The sequence below is a fragment of the Festucalex cinctus genome, chromosome 7 (genome assembly GCF_051991245.1).
Source record: "Festucalex cinctus isolate MCC-2025b chromosome 7, RoL_Fcin_1.0, whole genome shotgun sequence".
Taxonomy (NCBI): domain Eukaryota; kingdom Metazoa; phylum Chordata; class Actinopteri; order Syngnathiformes; family Syngnathidae; genus Festucalex; species Festucalex cinctus.
The window spans coordinates 806309-819111 of record NC_135417.1 but is presented as its reverse complement, the minus strand read 5'-3'; the positions used below and the strand labels follow the sequence as shown (position 1 = coordinate 819111).

General features: G+C 38.2%; 1 protein-coding gene across 2 annotated transcripts in view; it reads right to left on the bottom strand.

Annotated features, from left to right (window-relative positions):
* The window catches only part of plcl2 (phospholipase C like 2), a 30545-nt gene extending 19638 nt beyond the window's left edge, over positions 1-10907 (bottom strand). Inside the window, exons 1-2 of one of the 2 annotated variants that reach the window (XM_077526034.1) lie at positions 5781-10907; positions 5231-5679 (exon numbers count right to left, since the gene is read on the bottom strand). In XM_077526034.1, coding sequence (XP_077382160.1) covers positions 5231-5449 — 219 coding nt within the window. In that variant the 5' untranslated portion in view covers positions 5450-5679; positions 5781-10907. Of the gene's footprint in view, positions 1-5230 lie in introns of both variants that reach the window. The other variant, XM_077526033.1, reaches the window with a different exon arrangement.
* Positions 10908-12803: the final 1896 nt, after the last annotated feature.

The window sequence follows — 12803 nt, the reverse complement described above, 5'->3', positions numbered from 1 at the left end:
CCCACAATATAGTGATAATTATCGTATCGTGACCTTCGTATCGTAATAATATCGTATCGTGATGTTTGGATATCGTTAAATCCCTATTAACAACCTTGCCAAATAAAAATCAAAATGAAGGGGGAAAAAAAAAGCCAATTCCTCTGCTCGCTATTTTTTAATTGATTATTCTATCGATTGATGGAATTATCTGAAACATTTTATCTTGGATTAAAGTTTATTTTAAAAATGTTTATTTGGTATAGTTTGTTGATAAAAATAAATAAATAAATAAATTTTAAAAAAGCCACCATATTTTTTTTCTCCTGACATCGCTCTTCCACTCTCTCACAGTGACGTGCATGCATTCATGGCCAACAATGAGGCGCTCTAAAGCGGTCACTCCAGCCCAAACGGTGGCTGTCAAATGTATAATTCGTAAAAAATTCTCGCTGCTGGCACTTCCACCTTTCTCACCATGACACACACACGGCCAACAACATGACACTCTAAAGTGTTAATTTATTTTAGACATAGCTAGCTAACTAACTACATGTCACAAGTCCATTGATTAATGTTGGAAACAAACAAAGGCATTATTTCTCATGAAGTGGAGTCGGGCAAGTCATGCAAAGTGTGTCATGGTTGGGGGTGCAGGACTAAAAGGCAGCAGCCAAAGCAAAAAATAAAATAAAATAAACAAGAAAAACTGAAATGGTATAAAACACTAACAACATATACATTATGTTGTTTTGTGAAATGGATAAATGCATTTCAGCTCTTGTGAGTGGGAAAGAAAAATGCAAAGGCGGCCAATCATCACGGTCAAACACCTGCTAATTTGCAAGTGTTTTTTAACGCTGACAGCCAGATGGACCAGTTCTGTTTTTACATCGCAAACAGTAAATACACCACGAGGCCAGCAAACACTTAATGCTGTTTGTTAACCAGTCTTGTAATGTAGAAGTGCCGTTCAGAAACCACACCACTGTTGTTGTAGAATTGATACTACCGTACGTGGTTTGGGTTGTGCTCACCACATCCTCTATCATCAACTAAAGGCCCAGTACAAATAAGCATTTTTCCAAGGAAAGAAAAAAAAAAAAAGTTTGGCAAACCTCACACAAAGATAAAAACTTGTGCATATAACAGAGTTGGTCTGTTTGAGTGTGGGGTGTGTCGATAAGCTCAACACAGCTTCCCCACACCTTAGGCCTTAAGTAACAACCAATCAGGACTCACCAGTTTTCTGGGTTTGGTCATGTGACATTCACAAGCTGAGCCCTTGGGCACTGTGATGTCATTTTCAGTCGACAGCCAAGCGGCAAAATGGCTAAAAACGGGTGAATTTTGCTGCTGAATTTGTATATTAATATTAATCAGGAGAGCATCTTTAGACTAGTGGCATTGCTTTGAATACATTATGGTAAAGCTTTGATGTATTGTAAAACACAACATTTAGAATCAATTATCCAATTCCAAGTAAACCATTAAACGCCTGTTTTGAAAACAAAGAATATTACATGAAACTTTCCACTTGTGCAAAAAATACAACCTTTAATCGGTTGAAATCTGATTTTTTATTTTTATTTTTATTTTTTTTAAAGTAATATTCACAAGTAGGGGTGTTAAAAAAAATCGATTCGGCAATATATCGCGATACTACAGCACGCAATTCTCGAATCGATTCAATAAGCAGCCAAATCGATTTTTTAACATCATTTTTGATGAAAAAATATTCAACAAAACGTCTAACTTTCACACCTTAAGCATGGAAGAATGTTATATTAAGGGAACATTATGTCTTAATATTTTATTTCAATGCTGTTCTAACATGAAAAAGGTTACAACCTGTTTGTTAAATACAGTGGTTCACAGTTATAACACTGAAGTTTGAGATCAATCAATAATAAATTTTCATACAAATCTTACAGTGTACATGTACAAGTTTACTGAATGCTATTTTCTAAATTGAGTAAAAAAAAATCGTAACAATCGACTTGTAAATTCATATGGGGATTAATCGGTATCGAATCGAATCGTGACCTATGAATCGTGATACGGATCGAATCGTCAGGTACTAGGCAATTCACACCCCTATTCACAAGAGTCTGGAATGAAAACTAGTGTCCTCTATCATCATTGCTTAAGATGTGTTACTTAAAAGCATTAAAATAAATTATATTTTTATTACAGAAACATACTTTCATACTGAAAATAGTAGAAATGGCTCACCAGACACAGAACCAAGCCCCTCCCATGTGGTGGTGGTATGACCCCGAGGAACATGCTTCTTTTTTTTGGGCCATACTACAATATAGTGTAATTGCACATTGTGCTCTGTGCTCTCATTGTCAGAGTGAGCGGAGGCAATATTAGCTTTTTGCACTGAGCATGTGCACACACAGCACAGAATAGGAGATATAAAGTGCAATGAACAAATCCTTTAAAGACGCCACAGTGGCAAAATATTTCACAGACATGGAAAGACGGGTCATGATACGCGTAAAAAAATTGAAATTGAACATTTGTGCTCCAGTTCAACTCTGTCACTGCACTTTTGGGCACCAAGCAGCTCAGTCAACCAGCTCGGTTACAGTTAGGCCAACCTGCATTAAAACTCGTGACAGTCGCCACCAACAATTGCTTTCGAGGGCCAACTTCAAAAATAAAAGGTCAGTAAGGCATTGATATATACACTTGGTTAGCTTTCCTTTTGAAGTTGACCATCGTAGCCAATGAACAGCCGTTGTGATGCCTCCATTTGTTGATTTAATTAACATTCGGATCAATGAGAAGATGATGTTGATTTTAAATAGCCTCAGGCTAAATTGGCTTCATAACTGCCTAGCAAACAATGTCAGATGAGGGCAATTCCGGCCCTACTGGTTTGCTGGAGAGTAAAGGAAAACGAGAAAAATGTCCTGCAGTGTTTGGTTTGGTGTGGACGATGGTAATTATCATGGTAAATATTGTGACACTGAGGCCTTTCAAGGAAGGCAGAAAGTGAATCGAGTGTGAATTTAAAATGGGAAAATTAAATTATAACATTTTTACTTCATAACAGATGGGTAATAAATTAGAATGGGAATACTGTTACAAGTTCATTTCCTACAAAATAAGATAAGCTATTGCTGCACTTTGCTAAAAAAAAAAAAAAAAACTATTTAAGATTATGCTATCATTATGACAGTTGCTTTACATATTTACTGTCAAGCTAAATATAAAACTGAGAACCACAACTTTGCCTTCTGCTAACTTAGTGCTAAAACATAATGCAGATTGCGAGAGGTGGGCTAATGAATAACATCAATGGTCAAGGTGTTTTTTGGGGGGAGGCTGGAACGGATTAATGGCATTTCTATTCATTTCAATATGGAATGATGATTTGAGATACAAGGCATAGTCACGGAAGTGAGTTCTTAACATTGGAATTAAGTATTTCAGGTAGCCTGACATTTGTTTTGGCCCGATTTCAGGCGGACCAAAAAAACTATTATGCAAATTATGTCAGAAGAGAAAAGTATTAAAGTATTGATGACCAATGGATTGACATAGCACAAAAAAGGCATTGATCTTTTTAGGGTGTTATTTCTTTGAGTGTTGTCTTATTGTCATCACATTTGAGTAAGGCGCTTACTGACTCATGTGATGTTTATCCATCTGTGTTGAAAAAGCAAAGAGTCACAAAAACACGCCGTGATTTGAAAACTGATTCACCGCGCATATCAATTATCTCCCGTGCTGATTCACAGGGGCTCTCGATGGTGTTTTGTGATTACGGGACTCTTGTTTTGTTTTTGTTTTCAGGCCACTGAGCATTGTGGCTATGCAGGGTAGGGGGAAAAAATAAATAAATAAAAAAAGAGAAAAGGCATTTCAAAGCACGACGAGCGTGGAAATTTCTGGACTGGAATGAGAAAAATCACAGAGTCGAATTGTGGTGGCTATATCAAAATTATCTTTAAAAACTGGAGGGGGGAAAGTCCATGAAATGCCTCTATTATTCATTCAGAGAGTATATAGCTCAGGGGAGGTAAATGCCACCAAGATAAACTGTATTCCGCCGGCCTGGGATGTTCTCAAGCAGCAAGAGATTATTTGGGTCTTGTGCGCAATATTCGTGTCAATATAATCCCAGCAAATCTATAGTCCTATAACAACCTTAAATCCTTATTATGCGGTCGTCCCACCAGTGGCAAAAATTACCTTAAGGGTTATCTTAAAAGTAATAATATTACTATGCCGATACTCCAAATGGTTCAAGAACAGCTTCAAATTTACTTTGGGTGCACCTATTTTAGGCGTTTTTGGCAAAATTGCCCGAATGATAAATTAAGAACAGAATAGAGATTAACATCACACTAGAATAATAACACAAAAATATTATGAACATGGAGTCCTTGTCTTACAACAGTCAGCTCTAAGCCAAGCCATTAATTCTTCAGAAAAACATAAAATATCTACCGTAATTAAAAAGCGTTTCCCCATGAACAGAGCTGCCAGCCTATAAAAAAATAAATAAAAAATACTTTCTTGCCATGTTAATCAAATTTGCCCAAACTTGGAATGTAAACTCTATTAGCAAGTGGAATTTTAACCAATCACATCTTATGTTCATCTGTACTTAACTGGCCCTCGATGACATCAGCATGTTTCTGTCTTCGGATTGGTTGATCAGATAAAAACTTTGCCAACTTTGACTAGCAAATTACTTCTGTAACATCTGCACTGATTAATTTATATTCACAATCTCTGGTGAGTATGATGTATTTTATTTAGAATCTTATTTTTTTTTATTTATTTATTGTTACTTGATAAATATTGTCAACTGCTCCAGATGTGTGGCACTGTTGTGTGTTGTTATATTACATTTTTAGGTAGTACAGTAACCTGATGGTGGTTGAGTTGGGTAAATCCCCATTGAAAGCAAAGGTTTAAAAACATGCATGGCCCACAAACGCCCCTTTCAAGGTGAGAGCAAAACTTAGCATTACTAGCTGTTGGAAACGTCTGTAGGGGGTTTCAACATGCGAATGGCTTCACTGGTGTGTGCTGTCATCATCTTTGCTACTTCTTAGGCAAGATGACATGACTAATGTTTGCAAAATAGTCAAAGAACACAGTGTACTGGTGGAATGAGACCATTTGAGGTGCCATGGGTGTGTGCTACAATGTCATCAGTGGAAATGATGACAAAAACGTGTTTTATGGAGCTCAGGTGGAGGCTGACGTTCATATTTGCACCCACCTTAATGATGCTGCTCCTGCGGGGCATGTCTGCCTTGTTGTCAGGCTCGACGTTGGCTTCCACGCCGCCGCCGCCTTGGCCGACCATGTTGTCTTCACACATGCCACAGTCGCCGTTCGACACCGAGCCCTCGCCGGGCGTCTTCCCCACCGCCTGCACGCCCACCTCGGCCGCCGCGTGATCCACCAGACTGGCCCCATCCTCCTCGAACTCCGCCATGGGCGCACACACGCTCACACTCACACACACACACACACACACACACACACACACACACACACACACTCAGGTCCGAAAAACCGCCTGGTTCGGATTTAGTCCAATTTCCTGGTTGGGAGCATCCGCGCGGTGTGCCGCTTCTTGATCATCCGGCGCGGGGTGCTCGGAGGTGCCGCGCGGCTAGCAGGGGAGGCGTGTGCGCGGGGAGACGGCGGCGGACACCACTGGTGCTGTCGGTACACGACACCGTGACATCGGACCGGGCTATTCAGCCACAATGCAAGACAGACGGGTGGGCTTTAACGGCTAAATCCCCGCCGGTTCGACTCACCGGGGGAGCTCCAGTTGGTCGGCGGCGTCGTAGCTCCCCATTTGTGGGGGGGGAGCTGCGGCGGCGAGTTCACAGCTGCTGCGGCTCCTGTTAGCTAGCCAGCTACCTAGCCAGCCAGCTACAGAGTTAGCTAACTAACTTAACAACTTTTCTCACTTGAAAAGAAGTCCCCTCCAAAAACCAAGCGAGCCCACCACGACCACCATCAGAGGAGAAGGGGGCTTTACTTGAGTCGGTGTTCTAGAAATGTGCAAGCTGCCGTTGGACACTCGAACAGTACACTCAACTACTGTACAGCAATTCATCCGTTCGCACGCACGCGCACGCAAGTTGTGTCGCCTCGTGAACGCGCGCCGGGCAAAAACAGGATGTGCTGTCAATCAAAGCTCATTGTTATCGTTGCAATTGTTGTTTTTCTTTTTATATGGGCAGAGCAAATACGAGTAGACCGGTTCGAGTGTATACGCGCCGTTTCGAATCGTAATTTTGTCGTGACAATCCATGTCACATACGCACATCAGTTTTTTTTTTTTCCGGCACCATACAAGAGCGTTACAACAATGAAATATCCACGCGTGTTACTTTAATAAACATTTCAATCTTGTTGCTTATGGTCATAAAAAAAAATCCTGCTCATTTAAGTGGGTATAGGACAAAATAAGAACATGATGTATTGTACGTAATACAGTATCAATATACTAGCATCAAAATCAATCAATTTCAAAATCAATAATTAGTTGTCTTTTTAATTATTTTTGTTTGAAAGCAAATAAAGTAGACCAGATTTTTTTTGCTTTACCTTTTTTTTAAAAAAAAATAACATAATAGCGATACAAGCTGTTGAAACCTTAAAGACGCTCTGTGTAACAATTTGCCCAAAAATATCTATACAATGGTCTTTTTATTTGACCATTTATGACTGAAACATCTTCTAATTAGTAGATTAACACCTCAGCTGTTCACAGTGGGTACTAGTGCAAGTCTTTCGACAATAGTTTTCAGGCTGGATTTGGGTTTGAATTTCCCGCCCTCTGACTGTGGATGTTATGTCATGTGCGCATTGCGTACATGAAGAAGGGAGTGTGCAGTTTCATTTTTTGGCCACAGGTGGCAGTAGCGATTCGAAATTCAATTTTCTGCGTTGAGAAGCTTTAAAAAACGATATCGATTTATGAAAACGCTGTAATTTGCATGTCGGGCCTGTAAGTGGTGATGTCACTATGTATGTTGAACAGTCGATGTGGCCTACTGTATTGCTTTTTGTGTAAATGCTGAAAACAATGACATTTTCAAACAACATCCTTTTTTGAGCTGAATTTGAAAAAAAAAAAAATCTTTAGTTCCAAAGTGATCACCTTCATCAGGAGTTCTGATAAAAGGTGTTTTGCTTTTTCTTTCGCTTTTTTTGTGTGTGGTGTCACAAAAATGAGTGAGGAAATGACAGAACTCCAAAGTATAACTGGCATCCAAAATATTGTCTGAGGTCTCAAAAGCAGCCATGCAAAGTAGCAATGATATAAATTAACATGACGGTCTGGATATCAATTAATTTCTCATTGTCTCGTCACAGGACTTGTGATGTCATATGAAAAGATCAGAGCATATAGCAAGCATCCAATCAGATGATGTGATGTTACTTTGCATGACTTAATGCATTTATGCCACTGACCTGATTTATGCATAGGCCACTGGTTCACATCAAACCAAACATTGTGCTGTACATGTATACTGTCGGTAGAGAAGGACCTCAGCGACTTATACAACACCGCCACCTGCCGGCCACCAAGAGTTATCGACATTAACGTACTCAGATTTGAGCATAATGTCAAATGCTATGGCTTTACAACAAAATAATTTCTCCATAGAATATAATTGCCAATGTTTTCGCACAAAAAGGTGTTTTTTTTAAGCAATTATTGCAATTGATTATTCAATGAATTCTTGAATTACAAAATAGGAAATAGAATGTTTTTTTTTTCTTTTCTAGGAAATAGAAGGTTCCTACTTCCTAGACACTAGGCACCCTGGTCCTCCTATTTATTATTATTTTTTAAATAATCCTAATTATTTTGTTAACACTATTGCGATTTTTATATGCAATAATGTAATTTCCTTATTTTAATTAAAATTATGTTTTCATATTTATTTATTTTTAAAGTACCGGTAATGTACATTGAACATAGGAGCTATGAACCTTAGTCCTCCAATGTCTTTTACTCATTTTAACCATTATTTTATTCATATCTATTATAAGCATTATGACTTTAATTTCCTTGTTATTCATTATTTTATTCATATCTATTATAATTGTTATAATTTTGCCTTTATTTCCCTTAAGTTATTTTATCATGGGTGTTTTCATCCATCCATTATCTGAACCGCCTTTTCAACATTCAATAAATTAATAAAATAATGTACAGTAAATCAAACTGAGGAGCTACAAACTTTAGTCCTTCTATTTATTTTTTTAATTACTATTTTAGCAATATTATTTTGATCCTTAATTCCTAATTCAAATTATTTGTGATGTTTAATCCTGAATTATCAGGAATGAACAGAATGTAAGAACTAGGAACTCATAACTATTATTTCATACATTTTTTTATTCTCTTTATGTTTTTAATTTCCTTATTTTAATGGAAATTATTTCTAAATAATTAATAATAATAATAATAATAATAATAGCACAAAAGTATATGCATGTTAAATGCATTGAAAACAACCTACATTGTTTTACATGTCAAAAAATGTATTTTATTATTGTGTGGGTGGTTTTAAAGAACAGGACCATCTTCAGCATGTCTGATGCCGCGGGTCGAACCGCTCGGCGCTCGCCTCAAGTCGTTATGGTGGGCGGTGATCTCCGGCTGTATACAGCCTTGTTGTTTGTGCACAAACACGCACTCACACAAACGCACTGCAGACATGATTAAGAGTGATATTTACTCTCTATATCCACCTTGAGAGGTGCAAACATGCGGCCGTCTAATGGCTCAAACGAGTGGACGAGACAAAAGGAGATGGAAAAATTGATTGTGACAAATCCCCCTAATCCTGGTGGGATTAAGCAAAAGTTCAACAACAAATCTGATGATGGATGATAAAGGAACAACTTTTACCTGACTGCGGTGTGAAGTCATGGGAAAGTAAGAGGAAAATTACAGTTAGATCAATTTCATTCAACTCTTTGATGGATTGAATTCAATAAATGTGTCAGGAAAATGTTGTTACCTTGAATTATCATGCTTATCTTCTCCCATTTTCAAATCATCTTCCCCCATTGAAATGAATAGAAATACCATTAATCTAATACAGAACCCCAACAAACATGTTTAGCATAAGGAAGTATTCTGCATTTGTTATAATTAACACTTCAATTCCTCATTCACGTTGACAGCCTTTGGGGTTTAGGGGTTCCCACAGAGCAGAGAGAACATGTGCCTGTGAGTATTGTTGTATACTGTGTGTGTGTGTGTGTGTGTGTGTGTGTGTGCGCGTGTGTGCGTGTGTGTGTGTGTGTGTGTGTGTGTGTGTGTGTGTGTTGCTTCTTTATGTCTGTTAAAGTAGCAGTATTTTGAGGCTTTAATTCGTATCATATCTCTGCCAGGGGCCAAACTTTTTTTTTTTGAAACTGTGAACGACTTCTTCAATTGGAATAATGGACTGCTAGTTTGATACAGACACATTATTTGTGTATAACTTATTATTTGTGGGTAATTTATGACTCATAACAGTGTCATGCCTGCTAGCTTGTCTTCAAAGATGCTATGGTTTGGTCATGTTCTACATTACTGAACTCAGAATGAAATTATTATTTTTTAACAATGTAATTCTAAAATTATGCCAATGCAAGTGTGATTTAAAAAAAGGAAAAAAGTTACATGCAGTTCCAGTGTCACAATATTCCTTTTTTTTTTTTTTTGAAAGCATAGCAACATATAAAAAAATCTTAGCCACATCTCACTACTGTTGAGGCTAGCATACTTTCGTTATTACTGTGTATGGTTTGGTTGAACATGTTATTTCTATTTGAATATACTTTACTATGTTTAATTTTATTTGGTTGTGTTAGTTTTAAAACTGCATCTGGGGACTTGGAGTCAACTTGAAACAAGAACCCCTTCCCTCTTATCTAGAAGACTGTGCGAGTGAATTGTGACGACAGACGCTAGCTCGCTAAGGAATACAAAACTAAAAAGTGGGTTGTAAATAACTTTGAGTATCTAAAAGGCCCATGACGCAGGATTCAGAGTTTTTGCCAGTGACGTGCACACCCAGGATGATGAGCATGACGTCATGCTCAGAGCAAAAGTTAAAGTTTCCGGCCCGACCGCTCCAACATTACTTCACTTTACAGGAAAATAGGGCCAACAGTCATTGTGCCACAGTAGTGCCTCCTGTCCATTATACAATTCTTAAAACGTGTGAGTGAAAAATATGGTTATTTTAACACTCCAATTTGAGTCTTAAGTTGCGTCATGCCCCTTTAATGGGTCTAAATGTGTGTAAAGCATGTGGGAGGAATAAAACCATACTTTGCCCACCCTTGCTTTTGCTAGCGGGTCGATTTGCTGACATCACACATGATACCATACGATAGCTTCAATTTTTGAACATATTACCAAATTGAGTGCTCCATTTGGATGTTCTATTGTGATGATGATAAAGTGTTGGGTTGCAGGTGTACCAAACACTGAGTCATCATTTTTAACACAGCCTTGCATCCATCTCCATTAAAATGTAAACAAACGAGACACTGGGAATAATCCATAACTCTCATCTCATCTATTGAAATGTTGAGAGCAGACGTTCACGTCGGCTTTTTCTGTTTTCCTTTTAACAAGCTGACAATGTGTAAAAAATAAAAAAATAAAATAAAAATAAAAATAAAATTAAAAATAAAATTAAAAAAGGAGCTTAGTGCAAGAGCAGCTTTTTTAATTTCTTGGGGCACAATGCTAATGCTACAAATAAATATGTTTAATACTCATAGGCATATACATTTTTGCTCTCTCTTCTGTGAGTGACTATTGGAGGAGATTAGTTGGGATCCTTCTCTGCCTCTTCCTCTTATTCCTAATTACAGTGTACCTCTTACAGTAGACTTCAGTGCTGCCAAGCATGTTGACCTGCAATATGGCTTGGGGGGGGGGGGGGGGGGGGGTGTCACTGTACTTAGTATCGGATCAATACCTAATCTTGCAGTATGGCACACCACTAGAAGACAGTGCAAAGTTCAGATGGGGTGATTTAAACACATCCCACAGTTGCTTCTAATCATAAAGAAAGCAGGGCACATGAGGAAAGATCCAAGATATTTGAAGTAATAGCAGCCTTCAAGTAATCATCAGCACTCGCAAGGAAGCTGACAGCTTAATGCACCAAGCAAGCAAGCTGAAAATAATGTGTGGGTGGGAAGAAAAAAAAGAAGAAAAAAAAAGAAGGAAATTTCACTTTTTTTTTTCCTTTTGTTTGGCGCTGGGGGGGTACACTATAATGCACACAGCCTGACATGGTCCACTCCAGGCAGCAATAGTACAGTATGCATGTACAAAGGGGTAATATTGTAGGCCTATTATCTGGAAGTGAAAGTCAAGTAGCTCAGGAGTGAAATGTCATGTTCAATTTTTCTTTTATAGTGCTTTAATGTGCAGATTAATGAAGTGGGTTAAAAATATATATCCATTGCTCTGCATTGTCCTGGTTGTGGCAGTATAAAAATAACCACTAGATTGATTAGGAACTGCAGAGAGAGAGAGAGAGAGAGAGAGAGAGAGAGAGAGAGAGAGAGAGAGAGAGAGAGAGAGAGAGAGAGAGAGAGAGAGAGAGAGAGAGAGAGAGAGAGAGAGAGAGATTCATAGTTCACTGGTGTTGGGATTTGCCACTATCTAAATAAAATAGACTACTACTATTATTATTATTGTTATTTATTTTTTTTTTTATTATTTAACTTAACAAGTAAGGAAGTTTGACTTTACAGACGCCTCCGGCTCTGGATTTGAGAGCCAGGTAACATCCCATGCTCTCGTGTCTAAACAGCCAAGTAGTACAGTGCAAAAAAAACAACAAAAAAACGACATAACCACTCAATTATGTAGTTAAAGGTAATATGGGTATGTTCATGTAATGTTTTTCTGAAAAACTACAACCAGGTGACAAGGAAATATGACTGAATTCGAGTTTTGTATTTATTGTGAAGCCAGTTTCACAGGTGTTTTTCTCACATTGGACAAGCGGGGGCGCTGCCGCCTCGCTACAAAAAAAATGTTCCGTTGATTACAGCGACTCACCTGCTTCCTGTACATGACAGGAAATGGAGACACACTTTAATCCAAGCTAATATCTAAAATAAATGACTTCCACCTTGAGTAAGTCAACCTAAAGTGAGAATTACCTTATTGCAAAGGAAGGACCTTTGCTACAGCTCTTGTTCTGGATCTAGAATGTGTACCTAAAGAAGTTGCTGCTGTAGTGACAGTTTTAAAATATCAAAGGTTACAGTTGACGCCCATCATAACTACTTTGTCAGTCAATCAAGCAAACAATCTAGCTGCTATTGTATCTATTAAGTCGTATTTATCAGTCTATCATATCTACTGTATGTATTTGACCTATATCAGGAAGTGTTTTCAATAACGTTTTAATGTTTTCAAAACTGTCACGGGTGTAAAAATAGCCTACTACATAATAAAACTACAATACAGGAAAACCACTTTTGAACACATTGCTGAAGGAGTTGACTTCTGCGGCGCTTGCTGATCATTTGATTCAGGTGTGTTGGAGGAGGGAAACACGGAATCCAGGCTGTGTAGGGGATCTCCGAGACCGGATTTGGAGACCTCGGGGTCGGTCCAATTTATTGTAAACCAAAATTGGGTTATTTCTGACCCAGCAGGAATGGGGAAGGAAAAAAAAGGAAGTAGCAAGTAAGTATGGATGGTTGAATCATGGATGATGGAATGAAGGATTGTTAGGTTAAAAGGAAGGACAGAAAGAAGGCAGTGAGTAGGTTGGGAGGGAGTA